At 41.8% G+C, this 23,952-nt stretch overlaps 1 protein-coding gene across 1 annotated transcript in view; it reads left to right on the top strand.

Moving 5' to 3' along the window:
* Positions 1-565: 565 nt before the first annotated feature.
* The window catches only part of LOC104082371 (T-lymphoma invasion and metastasis-inducing protein 2-like), a gene marked incomplete at its 3' end in the record, with an annotated part of 41,701 nt that continues 18,314 nt past the window's right edge, over positions 566-23,952 (top strand). The window contains exons 1-5 of the mRNA XM_009585482.1: positions 566-679; positions 1,746-2,948; positions 8,815-9,250; positions 14,326-14,498; positions 15,553-15,777. Of these exons, the coding sequence (XP_009583777.1) occupies positions 1,752-2,948; positions 8,815-9,250; positions 14,326-14,498; positions 15,553-15,777 (2,031 nt within the window). The remainder of the gene's footprint in view (positions 680-1,745; positions 2,949-8,814; positions 9,251-14,325; positions 14,499-15,552; positions 15,778-23,952) is intronic.

Genomic DNA, 23,952 nt, shown 5'->3' on the forward strand with positions numbered 1-23,952 from the left:
GGTCTTGTTACCTTGGGGTGTGTGCAGTGCTTGGTGCTGCCTTTTTCTTGTTTTAGGGGCAGATTAACTTAAAATCAGAACAAACCTAAAGAGAGAGGTCTCTGGGTGGTTGGTGGAGTGAATTGCACAGTGGCCTTTCATTGCAAGGGTCATAGTTGGATTCCAGGCATGGGGAAGGATAAACAGATGCTGCGGGACATTGCTCTGATCCGTTTGGTGCAAATTGTAATGGATCGCTGCACAATCCTGTCATCTGTAGTTGGTCTTCCAAAAAGCAAACTGGAGGGGGCTCGAAGTTTGCCCTAACTTGTCAATGAGAGGGGAGAAGGACAGAATTAGAAAATAAACTGCTTACCCAAACAGTGACAGTATTAATTCAATGTCAGTTGTTAAAGTATGTTTTTTAAAAATGTATGTCTAAAGTCCAGGAATCCCCTTAACCAGACCTCTCTTCTCCATTTGTTACTTCTGTCTGATTTTTTTTGGTATTCGTTTTGCTTAGAGCTGGACTAGAGTGTAAGTTCTATTTGACTGGGGGCCCTTTTTTGTCTTTTTGGTGTTTTCTAGGAAGGCTGCGTGCAACTCCATCCTGTTTTTGGCAAGTGTAGCGGCTCGCCACGAAGACAATGCAGAGCATGCTAACTGCTAACTGTGCGCGGGTTTAAGAGTGATCCTACAGGTATGCTCTTTGTTTTATTCTATGCTTTTCATCTAAAAGTGCTAAGGGCTAGAAGTAGAGATGTTAAAATATATACAGACTCTAGAAGATAAGATTCTGTTTTCACAATGGCTTATTTTGACAAAATTTTAATGAGACTGCAGTGTATTCTCCTAAGAGTGATAGCCTGAGATCCGACATGCAAAGAAGCACAGTGATGATGGAAAAAGCGGTTTGATGTTGTTTCTGTACATTACAAACAGTGGAGATTCACTCCAAGTAACAAAAAGAACAGATCAATCTTTTTTACTTCGGGGTACACTTTATGTAGGTTCAAAATCTTCAATCATCTCACTGGGACAATTTGACTTCTCCAGTGTGTGTTGTTCCCTGTGAATTCAGTAAAAAGCTGAAGAGCATTTTACTAAGTGAACTATCGAACTGCGCCATGCTGAATGAACATAATGCAGTTTTGTGCTGTAATGGAAGATGAGGCTATTCACTAACCAAGTTATTTTTCGTTTGTTTTTTGGTATGGTTTTTTTTTTTTCCTTCTCTGGATTGACTCCATTTAAACACAAAGTTGGGGTTTGCTGAACAGTTTATTGAGGCAACACTTGGTTGCACAGAAACCAGTCAAGCTGAAACTGCAGTGGGCTTGTCTCCTGGCAGAAGGGATTTCTCTGAAAGTGTGGTTCATTTTATATCTAACTTATGATTATCTTGCTGTCTCCCTTTCATTATGCCATTGTTCTTGGGAGCCAGAGATTTTGTAAGTTATAAGAAAAGGATGTTGCCAAGGGTGTGGGTGGAGAAAGGTGTTGACATGATTTCAATGGAGCTAGATTCCAGCTTTATAACAGAGGGGTAATGAACCATGCAGAGAATAAGTTTTCCTAGCCTGCTCCTAAAATAAGTTCAGTTATGAATTTAATGTTGTAAATGGCTATTTAATGGCTTTTTTTTGAAACAATTGTTTCATGTAATTTTTTAAAAAGGCACTTTCCTGTGTAGAGGGTAAAAATGGTCTGTTACTTTTCACTCTGTCTTCTAGCCATTGTTTCTAATGAAACTCTTCTTAATTTAGTGGAAAATGGGGAATTCAGAAAGCCAATACAGTCTTCAGGGATCAAAAAATCATGCTGCTGCTACAGCTGGTGCCAAGCAGAAGCCTTGCTCTCTGAAAATTCGCAGCATTCATGCTAAAGATGAAAAGTCTTGCTCTGTGCATGGATGGGGACATACCAGTAGCAGCTCAAACTACAAATCGAGGTCCCTTGCCAGAAGCTGCCTTTCGCACTTCAAGAGTAGTCAGCCTTATTCATCTAGACTCGGTGACACTGTGGTGAAGGTCTCTAAAAGCAATGCCCATGCCAAACACAGAACAAACGCCTCAGGGGACTACTGCCAAGGAAATAATGCAGTGTTTTTGCCCGAGAACGGTTTCCACTATATTGGCCTTCAAGGTGGAAGTAATCATGCTGCCTCTCGAGAATGCAATGGACACATTTTAAATTGCTATGGAAAGAACGAGAGTCTTGCATCAACCTCCCCATCAGAGGACAGGAGGAGTCCGAAAGTTCTCATTAAAACACTGGGGAAGCTGGACGGTTGCTTGAGGGTCGAGTTCCACAACAGCAGCAACAGCAAGGTACTGACTGAGGAGTCCAGTGGACCGGTCCAGTTGCTGAGGTATTCGCCTGCCTTGGAATCTAAGCCGAATAACCTACTCGACGTCAGGAGGAACTCCAGCGCAGATTGTTCTTCAAGCCATCGTCTGTCACCTACTGATTCAAGGCTTCGATCGAGTAAAGGAAGCTCGCTCAGCTCTGAGTCTTCATGGTATGACTCTCTCTGGGGAAATGCTGGGGATATCAATGAGTTGGATGGTCCGTATTTGACCAGGAGCACTCCAGATACAAGCATTCATGCCAGTTTCCCAGCAAGTGACAACAAGAAGTCCTTCAACCAAAGTTCATCTCTTTCCTCACTCCGAGATCTCTATAAGGATACAAATTTGGAAAGCACCCCTCCACCTAGGATCAGGCTGTCTGATGAGTATATTGACACTCACGGTAGCCTAAGCAATCGTGTCTCATTTGCCTCAGACATTGATGTTCCCTCCAGGGTAGAGCAGGGAAGTCCTGCACATTACTCCTCCTATACGCTCCCATGCAGAAAGTCCAAGCCCCTAGGTGAGGATGCATCCAAGAAGGATACATTAAAAAACCGAATGCGGCGCATCAGTGACTGGACGGGAAGTCTCTCGAGGAAGAAAAGGAAGCTGCAGGTATGTACAAACCCCAGCCTAAGTGCCTGAAAGTTGGTTTGTAGATTCCTCTTACAAATGTAGTGATTGCATCATGTTTGTCTTTCTCACAGGATAATTAATTGCTAATCTCATTTGGTAATTTGTGGAATTCTGAGAAGTATTGCATCCCTGAAGCTGTCTGAAATGTCTACAGCAAAAAAAGATAGATGTTTGTGTGTGCAAATTTTCCCTTCCTATTTTGTCACCTTCTTAGCTAACTCCAATCTTTTCAGCCTAGTCTCTCAGTGAATTAGCTTTTGAAATCATTGCATTACTTACAAAGTGACTTGGAGTTTTTAAGCCTTCTCTTTATTTCAACTGTGAAAATACAACGTAGATATCATATATATGCTATGAATCAGCATACATTATCTGAAGAGTGTGGAGGGAGCAGTAGAAGGAGGATGTTATAAATATCTTTGCAGGTATTCCCTGTTTGTATTATTGGCTTCATCACTCACTTTGGTTTCACTGTCAGTCCACCTCTAGCAAGGAGAGCAACTGTAGGGTATCGACCAGAGCTGCTGGTCCTGCCTCCACCTGCTGTGAAGGCATTACGTGGAGCGCCCTCCTCCTTCCTGCCTGTCAGCTTAGTTCACCAGATGGAAAAGCTTGACTTGCCATCTGGCTCGCCGGGAGATGATGGTGTGAAGAAGGAGATGGGAGGAGGGCAAGAGGGAGGGAAAGGATGTTTCTTTAGAAGAATTTAAGGCTAATCCCGTTAATAGGAATTTAGGATGCCTGTGGTCAGGAATGAAATTCTTGTCTCTAGCTATAGGCCCCAGAATCGGCTCTTTAAGTGCCAGACTGTGCCTGGACTTCTGCGTGTGAGTTCGCAAGCTGAGATGGAGGGCAGAGACCAGTTTTGGTTTAGATATTTTTTTTTTTTTTTTAATCTTCCCTAGTGTTTCTCATACAGTCACTGCGCTTCTTTAAATGAAGGATCTGCTCCCTTTCAGCAGCATTGGGGTGCTGGCCACTTCAGAAGTGAGCGGGGAGTGAAGGGAACCCCATAAACACACGCTTTCTGTGGCATGTAGAGCAAATGCTGTCTCCCGTGTTGGAAATTCGGACAGGTATTGTGCTTAACAGGCATCTGTCATTGCAGTGTAAAACTCTGACAGACCCTTAGGCTCAGAAATGAGGTCAGCGTAAGGTTTGCCAGCATAAATCCTAGGTAAGGGCTACAGAACTGGGAAAACGAAAATGAAAGCCGTTTATTTGGATCACTTCTTTTGTGAGTTGGTGCTCATGTATTTTATCAGATGCTGTCTTTTCACCTTCTTACTCAGCTGTGAAAGAGAAGGCAGAAAAACTGGAATCAATGAAGAGCCTCTGCGTCCTGTGCCAGGATTCTTCACCAGTTTCAACATCCGTAGCTGTTCTGGATTTTACAGCCAGGCTTTACATACGATCTCTGCATCCCAGACCTTTGCCATGTATTACTTAGTTATGACATTTTCAGAATGGTATTTGTGGTGCACGATTCATAGCTGTTTTGAATTCGCTGTGCAGTGAACTGACTTCAGACACAGCAAGGAAATTTGGCTGGTGAGATTGCATCAAGCTTGAATTTGATTCTGGTGGAAGGAAATGGGCCCTAGCTCCAAAAATGGTGATTTCTTAGAAAAAGGCATAGGAAATAGTTAGTCATTGATTTTTATCAGACAAGAATCCAGCAACAGGAAGGATAAGAGAGGTGGCGAATTCTTTATGATTTTGCCTTCGTCCTGAGGCTTGGTCAGCTCCTTTCTGCCTTGCACGCTTTGAGTAACCCGCCATCTCTTCTGGGGGTTGCCGTGTTGTAGTTTGGTAATGACTATACTCTCACCGGGTCCTTTGGCTTAAAAATGCAGAAGTGCTGTGCGCAGTTATGATCTGTCAGGTGGTTAGTCCCTGTTTGTAGGACTGTTCGTCACGGCGATTGCAGCTTCCGTGCTTTGCTCTGAACAACGTGTCCCTTCCTCAGTACATTACTAATAACTAATTGTGAGTCACTTGGGCTGAACGTAGGTGAAAACTGGAATATTTCCCTTTAAGTAAGCCTAAGCACCAGGGCTGGCTGGGTGGATAGGTCCCTCCGGCTGCCCCAGTTGAAACAAGTCAGCCAAGCCTCCTGCTTCATGGGAGCGCAGGACCAGGAGGCACGGTCTCGGGATATTGAGGCAGTCCCTTGCCACTAGAAAGGCAGTGGAGTTCAATCCTCTTTGTGAACAAATTGCAGCTTAAAATCAGGTGGGCTTTTCCCCAGCTTGAAGGCTGTTTCCAAACCCTCTTACTCTGATGCTTGCTGATTTGCAGAGTAAATGTAGTCCCAGCCAGTTTGTTCTGATGCCAGTATTGTCCTCTACAATAGTTATCCTTCCCTATTACTTAATCTGTTACGATTTATTTAAAGGCAGAAACGGTATCTTTTCTCGGCCCACATTTGTGGGGTTATGCAGACTCTCTTTGGTCTCCTGTCTTAAATAGAAGTCTCTTTCCTTTTCATTCTGTCACCCTTCCTCTGCACCTGTTTTAAATCATTCATAAACAGATTTGGATATAGGATGTTCCAGAGGAGCCCTCAGCTGTGCCCTGTCCAGTGACTTGGATGTTTCCTTATGTCTGACTTGATCTGATACTTGATCTGATATATCCTGGAATTGATTTTGCCTTTCTAATAATGATCTCACATCAAGACTTGCAATCATTCTGTGCCATGACCCAGCTTTCATTGCACGAGGATGCCCTAATGCATCGATGGTATTCTACTGCATGGCATGTCCTCATTTAGTTTAATCCTTGCGGAATCGGCATTGGAGAGATGCTGTATTATAATACAGTGTGTGTGAGCAGCAAGGTATATGTGATGCATGTGAGACCTGTGGACAGAATTTAGGCAGACTTGTTGCACAGCCAGCCGCTGCTGAAGGTGGTGGTGTAAAGTCAGCGTGCAACTGTATGACATCGAGAAAATGAGAAAACACTGTGTAAAATGAAAATCCAGCCACCAGAAACAGCTGCTGCAGATAGGTTCTTCAATGAAGTAAACAGCCTCTTTATGGGAATAATTTCTGAAATTTCCTGACTTTATAAGCCAGAGCCCTGAAGTGTGGTGTAAAGAGAATTTAAAAGAAAACTGCAATGAGACAACCTTTTTATTTGGCTTGAAAACTGGTATTAGATTTTACTTTCAGCTTGGGTCCTAATGAATTTAGCAGGCTGCATTGTTTCCTGCGCTGTTCTTTGCAGCTAGTTATTACATGCTATTAGTTATCACTTTGTCTAATTGGTATCTTAGTTAGCCACTTTATCTTTTGCATTACCTATAACTATTGCAGGGTATATCTCAGACATTGAGAGATCTGCTTGAATGCAGGTGAGCAGAGACAGTGGTAGTTTTTTATCATCACTAGATGCAATAGAGAGAAAACGAGCAGAAAGTCACCTGGCAGGGAAACGACCACCAGCAGCAATTTGGGTCAGACCTTTTCAGTGGTGACCAGATACTGCTACAGTGGTAGCTGCCCTGAGCACCAGCAGAGACTGCGTGACTCCGCCAATTCTGTTCTTTAAAAAAAAAAAAAAATACAAGCGATGTTGTCATGGTAAAGTGTATGTATTCATTTTGGATCCTATGTCCATTTACTCTACTCTGGTACTTCCTCAATCCTGCCCTTTCTGTGTGCATGGAGAAAACATAGGATGTGGTTAGTGGCTGTTCATGGACAGGTTGTATCCCACCCTCTTCATTAATGCTTGTTGTTCCAGTAGTGGCCCTTCACAGCAGACACCTTCATATGTATGTGTCTTGTGTTGTTTTTCGTACTAGTGCTTTGGGACTGAAAGAAATACATGTTCTTAATAAACTGTATGTTAATGTTTTCTAGAGGACACTGGCAGTTTCTGGAGAATAGTCAAACAATAAAAATACAGGATTTTGGCACACACGTACAGTGACAGTAATTAAAAAGAGGGTGGAGAAAGCTTCCAGTTTCCCACCGAACTGCAGATGGCTGGCGCAGTTGTACGATCCTTGTTGTACAGTCTCTTGTGGGCATGAACACATTACACACATGATTATTAACCTGCCCCCCTCTCCCCGATTTCCCTCCCTTTAAAAGCAAAACCGTTGATGTTTAGGGAGTTACTCTCAGAGAATGCTGCAATAAGATTTGAGGAAGGTGCTCTATTAGCAGGAGAATTGGATCCTTGTCACCAGACACAGTAACCTGAAAAGCCAGACCTGAACTTCAATGTACCGTAAGAGAACGTGGGTTTCAGTTCAAGTTGGCTTTTGCGAGGCCACAACCGGCAGTGTCCTGCTGCTTGGGAAGTGGCTTGTCTGGCGACGCTTGGGGGGGGCGTGCGATCCCACTGTTGCTCTTGGCTGTGTGCTGGAGGTCCTGATGCTATCAAAATACAGCACAGCTTTTCCACTGCAGTTTTGAAGACCATCAAATAGGGAGCAAAGGAACAAAAAAGTAGTTGCTTTCAAAGCTGCTGGTGAGAGAAGCTCAGAGAAGACCAAGGTTTATTTACTTTATTCACGTACAGAAGTCTGTGAGCAAATAAATGCTTTTAGAGAGGCAGTCTAAACTTGAAAGTATAATAGCTTTATTATTACTGAGGGTAATAGCTTCATTTCTTGAATTGTTTATAGCCATCTCTTCTTTTCTCTTCCCTCACGCTGTCCTGCAAAAGGCAGCAGGTTTTGTGTGTTGTATGTTCTTAAATCTTGGTTGCTTTTAAATAGCGTCAGCAATGCTTGAGTTGGGAAGACAATAAATGGCTTCTTACGATGGATGGTGTGGTTCTCGCCAGTGAAGTTAGTCCAAGGAGCTCTGCCTTGGGTAGTATGAAAATGCCTGTCCATCACCGCTGCCTGGGAGAGTTGGGAGCAGTCAGCACTGGGAAAGGCTTAAGAAAGAAAAGGCCCAATCTGCCAACAAGCTCCCACGTCGACAAGCAGTGGCAAGAAATGGGCCTACGTTAGCATCCCTATCGCAAGGCAAAGTTGAAGTCATACCATCAGGCCTGAGTATTTCAAATAAAATTGGCCAGCCTCATCTCAGTATGAAGGATGAAGTTGCACAATGCAATTAGGAGAAAGGCCCATCAGCGCTTGATGAGATAGTCAAGCTCCCAGGGGGTTTCCAGCAAGTCAGAAAATACACACCTCTGCAGTCTGGAGACTGGTTTTGTGCCAGTCAGCAAGCACGTCTTCCTTTTTTTAAATCACATTATCTGCTAGGTTAGATTTTTGTCAATTGGTCAATACTAACAAGCTTAAAATATTCTCAACTTTTGACCTTTTTTGTGTTGGTTAAGCACAGTCTATATGACAAATAGAAAGCGGAGGTAAAATCAGCCTAGCTGTGCTGATACTAAACGTAGCTGCCTCACACAAATGGAGTGTCACGAAAGTATTGAAACCCCTGTAATAATAAAGAAACTTGTTGTGACACTGTTCCCGCTTGTGCTCAAACAGGCGTGTAAGCGGTGGTGCCTAGGTTTCAGCCGGAGGATGTGCTTTTCTCCTGGAGTCCATCAGGTTTCAGCCAGTAGAAGCCCCAGTAGTTACTAGTGAATTTGGAGATTACTCACAGGTGTCTGAGTTACCAAAGCGCACAGACTTAGTGGTTAGGGTTTAATGGGGTTCTGTCGAGAAAACCGTGCGTGGTGGCACTGGTGGTGTCAGTGGCTGCCGAGGCAAAGCCTGTGATGTAATGGTGAAAAGAGGTGGCCCTTGATGAAGGAACTGGCCATGGCTAAACATGAAACAAATTTAAATGCCAAATGAGGTGCGTCTTTTCATCATAGCTCTGGTGACTGACCGCTGGCAATTTCCTTTTTTGCGCAGGAGCCAAAGTGTAAAGATGGGAGCGAATACTTTGACAGCAGAATGGACAACTTCACCACAGACACGCTGGCACCATCGCAGCTCTCCGCTTTGCTGTGGTCACCTGGCTCCAGCCACGTCCTGTCCCAGAGAAGCGAGTCCACCAATGCTGTCAGCAGCGATGCCCTGAGGCAGAACATATACGAAAACTTCATGCGGGAGCTGGAGATGAGCAGGACGAACCTGGAGAACACAGAGACCTCTTCGGAAACGGAGGACTCCAGTGGCGAGTCCCTCAGCTCCTTGGAGCAGCTGGATTTGTTGTATGAGAAAGAGCAAGGAGTGGTGCGCAAGGCAGGGTGGCTGTTCTTCAAACCCCTGGTGACCCTGCAGAAAGAGAAGAAGCTGGAGCTGGTCACACGGCGAAAGTGGAAGCAGTACTGGGTCACACTCAAAGGTAAACCACCACGTTGCTCCTTCGGCTTAGCGGCAGCAGTTGTTTCCATTGTGTCTCAGCAACTTTCCATGCATGCTGGTTTCTGTTAGCAGGTTCAGGGCATCAGAAATTCATGCCTAACTTTACATAGTCTACCCACATGCTTAAAGTGGAGCATGTGCCCAAGCAGCCCACTAAATCGAGGTGGTGCTTATGTGTTTGGTATTGCATACGCAGCCTTGCGTTTCGTAGTGTAGCGGGAGTTGTTTTGTCTGACTTCCCAGTTTCTGTACTCACGCAGAATTGGGGGTTTAGAAGATGCTTTTGGATGTTTGGAGGTCAAAGACCAAATTGAACCAAAACTGAGAAAAATACAGAAGTTACACCTCTATATTGGGGGAATTCAGAATTTAAGGATCAGGAGAAGTCCCCAGTGCCTTGGGCTCTGCTATGAGGTTTACTTAAAGTTGGGGTAAGTTAATGTAAAAATGTTCAGTTTGTTTCCAGTGCTTCAGGTGGCAACATAACAAAGAGGTGAACTCCCCGTGCTAGAGCATTTACACAAAAAAGTGTGCGATTCAGGGCAGAGGAGGCCAAAGCAGCAGCAGGGGAAGCCCTGCAATGCCCGAGGCTTAGCTGCCATGGACCACTCCCAGGGCTCGCCAGTCTCCCTCCTTCCCCTGGATGGTCTTTCACCTTGCCCGCTCCCTGCAATACCAGCCCCTTCTGGCTTTCGGCATGCCCGCCTTCCCATCTCCCCCAGCTGCTCCTGCTGTGAAACAGTCCCGTGGGAAGGCAATCCACTTAAAAGGGGCTGCTGCTAGTGGGGTGCGACGTGATTGCTGTGCTCAGCACTGCACTCATGGTGCATGTTGATGGCTCAGAGTAATCGAGCAGGTAGGTGTGCTGCAAAAAGGGTATGGGTGTCAGGAAGTGTGAGAAAGAAAATAACATCTATTGTGGGGAGGAAGAGGAATTTAACGGGTGAGTTCATAGGCTTTTTTTTTTTTTTTTAAATTGAATTGCATCCAAAGGATTTGCCTTTCAGTAAATATAATGCTAAGTTAATGAGTAAGGAAATGATCAAACTTAATAATTTCCTAGCATATCTGGGACTGGAGGAGAGAAAATAACAACTTTCCCACAGGTTGCCCTTTTCAAAATTCTGCATGGGTGTAGACCTGAAGAAAAATGAACAGCAAACAGCAAGTGCTGGGAATGTTGTCCTTGATAGTGCTGATTTAAAAGAAGCAAACTCGCAAGAATGTAGCAATTCTGCCTAATAATTCAGAGACCTGTTATCAAGGGATCAAAATGTAGGCAGTCTTAACAGTTTAAATCACTTATCCTGATCATCAGATAGCATGATTCATGCTTACAAGCAGTGTATACAAAGGGAAGAACAATATCTGAATGCCACCGTCTTATTGTATGTGTTTGTGTTATGAATATCAGTGTGATCTGCCACTTCTAAAATTCAATCAATCCTATCAAAACTCTAAACTGCAGTACATTATATACTAGTAGTTAGTGCATTTCTGGGATAATGAAGCTCTGGGAAGGAATTTAGGTGCTTTGTGTTCCGTTCTTTGCTGTATAATTGGCTTACTGGTGACCTTGAACAAGTCATATCCCTTCTTGCTACCTGAATTTCCCCAGCTATAAAAAAGGAATAATAAAATTCTTTGTAAAAAGCTTTATTAACTTTTGACATTATAAGAAGTATTAGATACAACGCTTTTTACTTCTGATGGGTGATACGGCTGCATTCATGGTGCAGAATCTCTTCCGCTTTGTTAGCTGTTTTAAATATACATTCCTCATTTCCTTGATCTCGTACCTTTATTGTGCTGTGGAGACTTGTGATGCCAAAATAAACTTGCCTGTCTGGATATCAAGGCGTAGTTCTGTTTTTATAATATGCTATATCAAGATCAAGGCGCTTGCTTTAGTTCTCCTTATACAGGGTTTTGAATAAATCTGTATTTAATTTGTTCTTGAAGTTTAAATAGCCAAGACATTTTAAAATATGACTTAAAATAGCCACATATGCAAATAGAGAACAGCATGTTTCTTTGCATTCTGTTGAGATGTGTTTAATTATAAATATGCAGAAGGCTTATAACCATCTGGTTACCTGCCAGACTTCAAAGTATACATGTCCTGAGGCCTCTGCTCTACTTTCAGGGCCACCAAGACCTGAGCTTGAATAGTAACCCTTTAACAAGAGGAACTCTCTTTTCCATCTGTCCTGTCTAATTAGTTTATTTTAACGAGGGAAATTGCTTTCCCATTGCCCTCCCCCTTCAGTTCAAGTTTTGATTAAAATACTTGGACAATAATCAGTCCCAGTGGGTCTGTCAGAGTTTATGGAACTAGCTGCTTCCAGGGATCACTTGGCTTGACCCGAAGATATACCTGGGGTGCCATACACCTAGACACACATGCATGCCCTTCAAAATTTTTTATTTATGTACATATAAACTGTTAGGATAAAAAACGACATATCTTTAGTTAACTTTTTGATAACACATAGGGGAAATATGGGAGTTTAAAATAGAACTTAATTTGCACTTTCCTAAAATGCAGAAGTGGAAGCGGTTGTACAGTCCTGCTGCTGAATACAAGAGGGGACTTGGTTTTGTTGGTTTAGTTTGCCCTGTTACGTTGAAATGATGACAGAAGTGCCATGCCTGATATGCAGAGTGTAACAAAGCATATCCTTCTTTTCCAACTGCAGAGATCTCCAAGTGTTTCTGTGTCATAAAGATCAAGTGAGGGCTGCTAAGGGGAAAGGATAGGACCAACTCTGTAGGATTTGCTCTTACCCTAAATATTCTGCCAGAGACTCTGGATAGTAATAGGAAAAGGTGCACTTAAGTAGTATAGAGGCATTTCTATTTATTGGATTCCTTCCTTTGAAAACTTTTCAGTCATCAGATTATTTGGTCAGTAACCTCTGATATATATTTCTTTTTTTCTTGTAAGTGTTGTACATTGAATGGCACTGGAGAATGTGATGAAATCCATCCGATGGATCTCACTTTTCATACACTTTAAATTTGGGCTGTATGAGGACCAGTGTATTCCACACTTTTCACAGCAAATGTGCCCCATAAACACTAATAGGCCCATCCTTCCCCTTTACCAGACAGAAAAATCCAAAAACCCTTGATTTTGGTTCTGATTTCAGATTTGACCTTTGAGGAAGCTCCCCTCGAATTTACATGACTTTGGATGATGTGTCTGGGATTTTTAATACAGCGTTAAGTGTAAATGTTAGAGAAGTACTAAAATAACATTGCACTCTGTTTTTACCTAACTATTTTAAAAGAATGCACAAAGGAAACATTGCTATTTTGCAGGTTTTGCAACATCCCCTTGATATGTACTTCCTAGGCGTATTTGCACATGCGTACGTACACACAGCGTGTCACACAGAGAAACACGAACAGGCTGAAAATCAGCAACTCAACCCAAAATCTCAGGTTTGGTGCTGCCCTGTGTTGTGGTACCTCTTTGATTTGAAGGAAGAACAACAACAAAAAACGGACTAGAGAGATAACAGTGCTGTAGCTCTAGCAAACTTAATCCTTATACTGGCCGAGTTTCAAGCCCTCTACTGAATATGTATAGGAGTTACAGCAGTAATATATTCATGGATTACTAGGCCCTAAGGGATCACTGTGATCATTTAGTCTGACTCGCTATGTAATGCAGCCATAGCTCTTCTCTAAATTAATTCCTGAATGAATTTGAGCATATCTTTTGGAGAAGGCTCGCCTTGCTGCAGAATCCACCGCCAGCCTCAGATTTTTCTGCTTAGGTTATTCTCAGTTTTCAAAATGTATTTATAGTATCTGGTCTTAGTTCTTCCAGGTTAAACATCTGGCCATAGTATAGTATTAATTTATCTTCCAAATTAAAAAAAAAAACCACACCAAACTCACTACTATTAAACTGCCATTTCCCAGGGTTGAAAGTGAGGTTTATTTACTTATTTTCTCTTGATGCACAATTAGCCTAAGAAATTCTTGAGAAAGACAGGATAGTTTTTAACTAGATTATTTTAGTAATGCAGTTCAGTCTGTGACCCCTTGGACAGGCAAATGGGTGCATCTCAGAGGACAGTGGATTGTAACATGGGGCAGGAATGGCGGGGATGGAGGGGCCATCCCCTTCTTAAGCCAGCTTCACTGCCAAAGGCAACCTGGCAATGTAGTCGTACTGCTGGAGACTGGGATTAAGTCTCTTCTGCTGTCCTCCAGAAGTAATTCCTCTTGTTATACTCAGGATTGTCATCATTAAGGACCGAGTTTGTTTTCTGGATGGAAGTCTTGTACCTTACATGTTATACTATCTATGAGACTGAACATGCTCAAACTCAAAACCCTTCAAACCGTTTTAAATTATTCAGATTGTGTTCTTTGTCTAAGTCCACAATTTGCAGGTAGATTCAAGGAAATCCAGTTTAAATTTGAGAAGTTTATTCACTAAGCATGTTGTTTGAAGACAAAAGTTTCTGCAAATCTTTTCAAAAAATACAAAGATTTCTTAGGTGGCTGTTACAAGAGAGTTGATTCAATTTAATAAAGAAACACAAAAGACAATTTAACTAAGCAGGAATTAATCTTTTCTACATGCTTTAACATTTTAATAGGCTGAGTTTATTCATAGAATCGCAGAATGGTTTGTGTCAGAAGGGACCTTTTAAAGATCATCTAGTCCGCTCCCCCTGCTGTGGGCAGGGACATCTTTCACTAGATCAGGTTGCTCAAACCCCATCCAACCTGACCTTGAACACTTCCATATTGAGGTACCCTGTTTTTTTTTATTTTTTTCTTCAGTCTATGGGTGTTTGTTGTGTCCCTATTAGATGTCTGTTCCAACTTTTCATTGGCAAATTCATCATTAACTTTGCCTGTTTTCCAGTTTAGAAGTTCTTCCTTTTTTCTCTATTTCGAAAGAGGGGCAGAACTGATGTTCCCTGTCATTGACGGGTATCTTGATTACAAAAGCATTAATATGAGAGAACTCAAATGTGAAATCCAGAACTTACTTTCTCCTTATGTTTTTTGTCCTTCTGAACTCCAAAGGTTGTACTCTGCTGTTTTATGAGACCTATGGAAGGAATTCGATGGAGCAGAGCAGTTTGCCTCGATATGCCCTCTTTGCAGAAGACAGCATAGTACAGTCTGTTCCAGAACATCCCAAGAAAGAAAACGTGTTCTGTCTCAGCAATTCTTTTGGTGATGTCTACCTATTTCAGGTAACAATATGCATGCATAACTTTGTGGTTGTTTCCGTTTTAGGATGTGTTTGTGAGTATGCACATGCATGTATATGATTGTATCTGCACACACACACATCATGCTTGTGCCTTTGACTTAAACATAATAGTATAGTTACACTATTATACTATACTATTATAATACTGATTTAAGTGTATGGTGTGACTTCAGGTATATGATATTACATCAGTTGGCTCAGTTAATTATGGTTCAGAAATAAAAAGAACAGATCACAAATCTGCAAGACGCTTTTGGTACCTAGTGGTTACAAGCTTCTAGAAAATCAGCTTTATTATCTTTTTTTTTTTCACATCTATCAGCATTTCACCCTTACAGAATGATGGGCTCAGCCCTGAATCTGGTGGCCTGAAACACAGTTTGCTTGAGCAAGACGTTCAAAAAAGAAGGCTAAAAATAATCTAAAGATCTTGGCTGCTTAACTGCACCACTGGAAATGTTAATAAAGAACAGTATTATGTGGAACTGCCTCCATAAAAACATGTTGATTCATAGGTACACTTGTAAATATCTCCAGAGACACTTTGCGCAGATGTATTCTCTTTACCTTGCTGTCCTCCCTCCACTAACTTGGCATATTTTAACAAGCAAAGCAAACACATCTCCTCAGGCCTTACATGTAAAATCATCTCTGTGCTGTGTTACCTGTTGAAGAGGAGGTTTATCTTTGAAACCTGTTGGTTTTTACCTTAATTAATTGGAGGGATGAAGGGTGCAAGTCACATCTTTCCCAGAGCTCGTGGGGCTCTGTTGTGCTCATGGAGCCCTCAGACCTTGCAGATCTAAGAAGCAGAAGCTGAAGGTTGGAGGCAAGTCATGACAGAGTGCAGGAAAAGCTCACAGTTCCTTTATTTGCACAGTTTTGAAGATAAAATCTTATTTCACTGGTTTTAAGATAAAGTGCCTAAGATCTCAGTGAACCCGTTGAGCACTTCATGTCCTAGAGCTGCTGATTTTTAAAACTCTTTTTCCTCTTCTCTGCTCATAATGTTGCACCATTGATTTGTTTCACAGGCGACAAGCCAGACAGATCTGGAAAACTGGGTTACTGCCATACATTCAGCCTGTGCTTCCCTCTTTGCGAAGAAGCTTGGGAAAGAGGACACTGTTAGGCTGCTGAAAAATCAAACCAAGAGTCTTTTCCAGAAGATTGACATGGATAGCAAGATGAAAAAGATGGCGGAGTTGCAGCTCTCAATTGTTAGCGATCCAAAAAACAGGAAGGCCATAGAGAATCAGGTACCGGAAACAGTATTTTTACAGGAGCATATTTATCATTATTTCTTGCTTTGGGCTCTAACTGTCAGTGTTTTCTAGGCCTGAGAGTAATTGTCTTGGGGATAGCTGGCACGGTAGTCGTAATTATTGCCAGGTTTCTACAGCGATCCAGAGCAGCGCGGGAGGTAGGCTCCTCAAAGCTGAGGATCGGACCAATCTGTTTTATAAGCACACAGCTATTTCTTTTCTCCTCTGGAAAAATGTAATTAATTTTCACTGTTTTATGATATACTTAGCTATTAATAGTATCTAGCTGTTACATAGCATACCACAGAATATACAGTACGTTCTGTGAATAATTTAATTTATTAGCAGTAGAGATTTAAGAATAGGTACTTAACAATACTATTCTGCACCTTAAGACAGGACATGAAGAGTGCTTTATCCAATTAAAATTGGAGAAAGGACTGAGGCAGGCAAAACCATGTGCTTCAGTTGAAATTTAGCCATGACTAGAAGGCCAGGATCCGCTAGACTTCTTAAAAAGCGCCGTAGGAGTCTAAATGAGAACAAGAAGTAAAGACTGGAGTTTTCCATCCTAGGTGGAAAAGCACTGCCATGAGTACCACTGGCAGCCACTGGAGCATTATACCGCTGTAAATTCGAAGAAAAGGGGGACACTTGGTCACTAACAGCACTTCTTGTAACACACTCTGGTTATCTCAGTGTAAGTCCAAGGCCATCGCTGCTTAGCTTGGGAGGGCCAACATACTACAGGCAAGATCTTTGCCCATGGCTAGAGCAGACAAAATGTTTGCATCCAAACTTGTGCATAGGCTAATTTTGTTTCGTTACAGCAAGAAATGAGCTGAGTCATCAGTTGCCTCCCCCTGCAAATCTGGGTATGGCTTCTGAACGTCTGATGTGTTATTCCGATCACGTTTTCAAATTATGGTGGTAGGAATGCCTGAATCTTGGCTAAAGCAGTAACTTAGTGCTGAGGAAGATTCACCACCAAGATTTGTTTTTAAAACAAAAACTGGAACAACCCCCCCAAAATTTAGTGTTCATGGTGTGTATGTACCTTGGGATTTTAGCCAAGCCATGCCTAAGACAAAAGGTCAGGGCAGATTGATGAGCAGCTAGAACTGTTCCTCAGTGAAAATGGTCACCTTATTGCCTGTACAGTGGTGCATAGACATCAAGCCTTACTCTGCTCTCACTTACAGCACATGAACCAGGAATCACTGCAGTGATACCTTATGGAAGTAATCTTGAGTTGTTGACATCTTGCCCATGTCCCCAGTTTTGCTGGCAGCAACTGGCAAAAGGTGCTTTAATTAGACATGCTTAGTGTTCAGGCAAAGGCTTCACTACCCAGGGCTTCTCGTGTACTAAACTTGTCTAGTAGTTTAGCCTCATAGGTCTGTGGACTGAGGTTGCTGTATCTTTTACTTTATTAGGCCGTTAACAGAAGACATCTGATAATTTGAATTTGTTGACTGGTATTTGAGAGCCCATCCCTACCTGCCTTTCCAGTCAGAGTAGCTATTGCTCTGTCATTATTTTAGGCTGCACATTATGACCTCTTGAGTATCAACCAAAGTTTATTTCCTTTGATCCAATACAGCATAATTATGTTTCTTTGGTTAGTGGAACACTTTTAGTTTCATGAATTTGATGCTTATAATATTTAAAATTCTTACTGTACCGGTTTGAACTTGACGAAGGGCAGACTGACTGGTACTGACTTCGCTGTCAAGTTCCTGTAGCACACCAGTCTGAAGCTATATGAGCAGAGTTCAATAAGTATGCAGGTTTGTGTAGGGATTTGTGGTGCAGATGTTCATAAGCCCTTTGAGTGCTCAGATGTTCATAATTTATTTCCAGGTCACTTTACTTCATGGTCCAGAGCCTAGGGAGGTGAATGGAGGAGGAAGAATGTTAAGCATCCTTTTATTGCAGTAGGTTTTGAGACCTAGAAGAATACACAGATTTCTAGAGATGTCTAGTGCTTGTAACAGTGATGCACTGAGGAAAAATCCTGATATATATTAACTTAATTTACCTCTCCCCCCATTAGATACTGATGCTAATAGTTTATCTAGAGTCAGCTGAAGAGTATTAATGATGCTCTCTTAATATCTGCTAATTAGATGTTCGGTCCTTGAAAAACTGCTGTTGTTTTCCAGCTCAGTCCCTGGAAGAAGTTAGCTGTGTTCTGCTAGAACTGAAATCCATCACTAGGGCTGCAGAAGATTTATTCCTGTTAATCTTCTGTCTGTGAATGTCTCAAAACATTGAATGAGGGCAAACCAGTGAGACAAAGAGTGAGATGGATCATGTGCAAACATCCACTAGTTAGCAAACAATAAATTTATAATGAGCCTTTTCTCCAGTCTTGATCCCTTTGATCTCTATAAAATCTCTCCTTACAACTGCTGAAGGTTTGTTGGCAAAGTCACTTCAGAGAAAAGTCAATAGATAACTGGGTTTCCTAATCTTTTGATTTCATGTCTCAAAGATGGGCTTTTGCAAAGGAAAAGAAAAAATCTTGATGTAATTAGTAACCAAGAATTCTTAATGTATTTAGTAAGCTAACAATTTTGAAAAAACATTATTCCTGAGGGAGAAGTTTGCATGTATGTAGCTCGGTTGTTTAGTAACTGTGGTTGTTCAGTTGTCTTTTGCCCACTTTGAGTAACAAGAGGAATATAAATTCTTGGTTTGGTTGTGTGTAAATTTGGTGGTGTTTTCAATCATGTGGCAGTTATGATTCCTCCATGCTGAAGTATATTGTATTGCCAATACTGCAGTTTATAAGCATGCCCTACATCCTGTGCTGGAAAACTTCACTGGTGATATATTTTGGGAAGTCAGCAGAAATAGTGTGATCGACTTCAGAGGGACCATGGTGGTTTTTTATGTAGAAGGATGAGGCACACTCTTAATTTCTTTCCACTGGGGAATCATCTTGGAAACTGTGATTTCTAAACTCTTTCTCCTTTCCTTTCCTCTTCCTCAGAAAAGCAACCACCCAACCTCAACTTTCTATTTTCTTCCACATCTGTATTGATTTAAAACCAATACTTCTCTGCTGAAGACTTAGTAACTCACAGGGCTTTACAAGCAAGCAAAGTCTTTTCTTGTTTCACAGTTACCATCACCTGAAAGGCAGTTGCAGTAAGGAAACCTGGACTTCTAAAATTGCTGTAGGTATTTTAATGTACATACATGGGGTTTTTTTGGTGTCCAGCAAATGGACTGGAAAAGCTCATCTGATACTATCTTTTAAATTTGGTGGATTTGCACACTAGCAATTGATAAAGCTAGTGGTAAACAGAAGAAGTGCAAACAAAAAAACTGACAAGGAAAATGTTGGTTTTCTAGTGAAATGATTGTTTTAGAGACTTGGTGCTATTGAACTGGTTGAGAAATGTCTTCAGCCTTGTGGCCTACATCAGGGATTCTCTCTATCTGGGTTTACTGGTCCAATAATAATAATAGACCTAGTAATTGTTTAAGAGAAAATGGCAGCCCTTCACATAGCTATTGATATCGTTGGGCAGTTTAGAAGACATCAGTAAAGCATCTGCAAGAGCAGTGTACGTACAGCAACCAGTCCCAGTAGGCGGCAGGGCTGGAAATCCCAGCTGTACACATACTACCTACAGCCACAAGTGTTTATATTACTCTATGCAATAAATATGTTGTGGGTGGTGGTGTTCCCCCAGGGTGTAACTTCTCCCCTAAACCAAAGAAGTAGGATGAAAGGTAGCAAGTTTGAAAATCCCCTGGCGCCGAGACGAATTTCAAAGCCCGTGGATTCACAATCTTTTAAAAAAATGTTAGTCTTCTTAGCTGTTTAACCTGCCAGAGAAATCACAGTGTTTGCACTGGAGATCTATCTAACTGCTACTGAAGTTAGTGAAAGGGATTATTAGCATTTATTCAGAACTCTTTTAACAAAATACCACACATTAAGTCAAAAGCGAGGCTGTCTGTGCCTGTGGAACTGGTTTTAATGGGATGGAATATCTACCTCACAGTGAGAGCACCGCAGCTCTGGATGTACCTCTTTATGTGCTTGGTACATGAATCTATTGTGTTGCCTCATTTTAGAACAATAATACGAATAATAGTTTCTTGAAAGCATTCTGGCATTTTCAAATTTTCATATATTGGTATAATCATGTTTTCCAAGCTATTCAGAGGTTTCTGATGTGATTCATGTTTTCTGTGCACATGGTCCTTAACTTACTTATCAGACGGGTTATGAACATAGGTATTTACTTGCAGGCACTGAAATGATGAGGCATTAATGAGAAGAACAGGCACAAGCTTGGAGATGATTTTAATGAAAGTTTTCATGTGTGTCCTCCAACTAAAAGTAGTTTCTCTGTTGCCATAAAAATCAAAATAAGGGGATCAGTAAGGTGGTGTCCTGTTTACTCTGGGTAGTCATTAAATACATTACTACCTTTCTTCCCTGCAGTGGTCTTTGGGTTTTTACACTGAGCGTAACTTCATTACTTTTTTTGTTTAAAATGTACCTGACACTTTCTTTTCTCTCACCTTTTTAGGAAGGTGACTGGAGTAATTTGGGGGATTTTATTCTTCAGGCTCCCCAAAGCCCAAATTTCATATCTTCATTTTCTTTAAACCATCTGATGAAATATTGCCTGACATTCTGATGAAAACTCCAATAACAACACTCAAAAAGAATCTTTTCAGGGAACTTTGCTAGCACTTGCCAGTATTGCTGCATACAAATTCAATGTGAATTACAATATACAGTTACTTTTCTTTCTTCCATATCCTCCTAAACTAGGAAACAATATCTAAACTTGTTATAACAGATCTTCAGATTGGGTGGTCGTTGAACTGGCAAGAGCAGAGCTCCTCTTGCTGAGAGATTTTCGGGTGTCACTCTTCAGTGTAAAGACTCTACATCATTAGCAAAATCCTTCTTTTTTGGTAGTAGCCGGTCACTAAGGAGTGAAGTGAGTAGGCAGCCAGGACAGCTAAGGAAGGTCATCTCCATTCTCCTCTCTGCTGTAATTACTGTTTTGCAGGTGGGTGAATTTCCATCTTTGTTTCACAAAGATTTAGTATAAAATAATGAATAATGAGTAAACTGTTTTGAATGTGGAGTTGCATAGCATTATCTCATACGATGAAGCTGGTGGGGGAGCCTGTGCAGGAAGGGCTGGTTTTCTGGTTTTTGGGAGGGGCAGCTGGATGGTGAGATTCAGTGGCCTTCTTAATTACATCCCTAGCTATAGGCATACATGTGGTACTGCCAATTTCAATCAGATTATTGACAAGAAAGTAAATCAGGTACACGTGGGGGCACTTTTGTGCTGTCAGTGGTATTGGGAGTAAGATTTTCCTCTATCTGTTTTGGTTAGAAGTGATGAAAGTTCTGTCCTTCCAAAACAAGCAGAAATACGGCATTTATTGTAAAAAAAGCTGCTGTTGCTTTGTTATTTCAGGAAGTTTTCTTAACTGTTTTTTAAGTCACTAGGCAGAATGAGGAATAAAGGGTATTGCTAATTGCACATCATTGTTGTTGTACTCTATTATGTTCCCTTTTTTATTTCTTTGAGCTAAAAGTTATGACAGTATCTCTGTAGTGTCCTTTAGAGTAATGGAATTTCTGGGAGAGTGGTGTTTTTGCTTCTTTGAGTTCTCTTTAGGAAGTAATGACAATAAAAATCTTTTCCTTGTCCCCAGAAACCGAGTGACTCATTTATCCAGATGGGTACAATATGAATTGTGTCTGAGAACCAGGGACTGGAATGCAAAGAGTTTGGTATTGTTTGTAATGTGGTTGAAAAGCTGTTCATATAAAACAGCAGCAGAAGTTTCTTTTAAATCCATAGAGTTCCCTACATCAGCTTGCGGAGACACTTTCCATCTGGGAAGAAGATGTTGCGTAGGGGAAAATTTCTGAATTTTTTACTGCTACAGATAGTGAATTGTGTCAGCTAGGAGCTCATGTTTCTATATGGTATAAGAACTGTTACTGAATCAAATCATTTTTAGAGGCTTAAGCACCGAGAGAAGGCCCTCCTCCCTGTGCATCTTTTCTTTTGTGCTGCCTTAAATAAGTGCCAAGTGCAAAACTGGTATTTTGTTATCAGTTGAGCTGTCCAGGAAGTTTCTTCCATCCTTCCTCTAGGTCCTTGAAGCATTGCTACTTAGAGTTGATATTGTGTCATTTCTGGCACTGCTTTCCGCCATTCACATACTGGTTTGGGGTTAATTACACTGAGCTCTTCTTACTTTGTACAGAACAGGTATTTGAAAATGAGACAGTCCTTCCCCAGACCCCCAGAAGACACTGTTTGCACAGTACTGTAAGAAAGGGCGAGGAGCCAGGGGCCATCCCTGAGCAATACCACTGGCACTGCTTTCGCTGGGATTTTCGGGGCCCTCCCTTTTACAGTCTGCAAACCCTAGGCGTATTCTTGTGGAGGTGGAGGTGCCTCTAGAAATGTCACCTGCAGAGAGGACTGTATAGCATGTAGGAACTATAGATCCCCATGTCACCTGCTGGAAACCACTGGTCTATATTGCCTGATCTGAATGTACTTACCCCTTGCCTTTCCCAAGCTCCCACTTTAGAGTTTACCTATAGAAAATCTAGCAGGGTTATTGAATTAAGAGATACCTGCTTTTGAGCATCTTCCTTTAGCTCATACATTTGTGTGATTTTAAAATGTAATTAATTTACGGTTGTTTCTTACTGCCTGAATAGATTTTTCACTAACCTGGAGAGGAATTGGCTATTTATGTTCTGAAAATGATCATTACTGCTAAAGTACTACCGAAAGTACCATGCTGATGTTCCTTTATATGTTAACTCTTAAAAACTCATTCCTGAACTAAGTCTCTGATGCAAAAGCTCATCCCCTCACTTAGCATTCCCCACGTAATTACTGTCTTGTCCCTCCACCAGGCTTCCTTGCATGGATTCTCCTGGTGGCCCAGGCTAAATAATTCATGGCCCTAATTCTTACAGCTTCCCACATTTTACTCCTTTATATCTCTGCCACAGCCTCCTTTTTCTCTCTACCTTACAGGGATCCTATTAGGCTGAATACATTTATTTGGGTGGCCTCTCCTTGCCTTTCTCCCGGGTGTTCTTATGTGACCACTAAACCCAGAAATCCTTGCCTAACGTTTGCCTGTACTGAGAATGACATCCTCCCTTTCCTTTAATGCTTTTCCTAGAAATTCACACGGAGGTTTTGAAACAGTGACTGAGGGGGGATGGTTTTGGATGCCCCGGGTGCTGTAGCCGGCGGTGCAGGCAAGCGCAACAACTGAGCAGGTCACGCGAGGAGCGTTTCACGTGTGCTTGCTTGTTTTGGCGTGCCTCACGTCGGGCCATATCTCTTATCTCTTTGCAGACTCGCTTTGTGCTGCTGTTGGCCTTTGTCACCCATTCCCAGTCTCACGGCTGTCTGGTGCACCCGCTTTTTCCCCTTTGCTTTCGAGCAGATTTCAAAAGGGCTGGTTTGTCTGTGCATGATGAAGTTAAGTCCTTGAGCCGTCTTTCGGGTAGTCCTCCCACGTGGGGCAGAGATTTGCCTCACACAACAGCAGAATAAGCATTGCAGCAGCTAGTCTTCGGGCTGTAAATTAACTTCATGGACCAGGTCATACTGCGCTTTGAAGTTGTTGCTTTTTCATTTGTGTGCTTCCCCCATTTAGTCTTCAAGAATATAAATCTTCAGGAAGCATTATCATGGTTTAAAAGGCTTAGACAAATAGCAGCTGGTATTGGTTCGTCGTCTCCAATTGGTTCCAGACATCCCTGGTTTTGATAAGACTACAAGACAATTCCAGAAATTCCCTGCCTACAGCTTTTGCTAATGCCATTAAATGTAACGTTGTGATTACCGATGCTTTTGGAGCTGATTAGCTAGCATCCTGCGTGACTGATAAACACCCTAATTTAATTATTTCTTCAGAATGTCCTCATGTTGTACCCCACTCCCCCTCCTTAGATTATCTTTATTTTAAAATACAACTTAGTAGAAATGTTTAATGGGGATTTTGAAGAAGGCCTCAGAAACACAAGGATGCCTGTGTTCAGCTCGTGCTCAACGGGGACAGGATGCTCCACTCCAGCAGCGCCCAGAACAAGCTTTGCTCTGTGTCCGAGCTATTCAAAGTTGGCTTGGC

The sequence above is a fragment of the Fulmarus glacialis genome, unplaced genomic scaffold (genome assembly GCF_000690835.1).
Source record: "Fulmarus glacialis isolate BGI_N327 unplaced genomic scaffold, ASM69083v1 scaffold12439, whole genome shotgun sequence".
NCBI lineage: Eukaryota > Metazoa > Chordata > Aves > Procellariiformes > Procellariidae > Fulmarus > Fulmarus glacialis.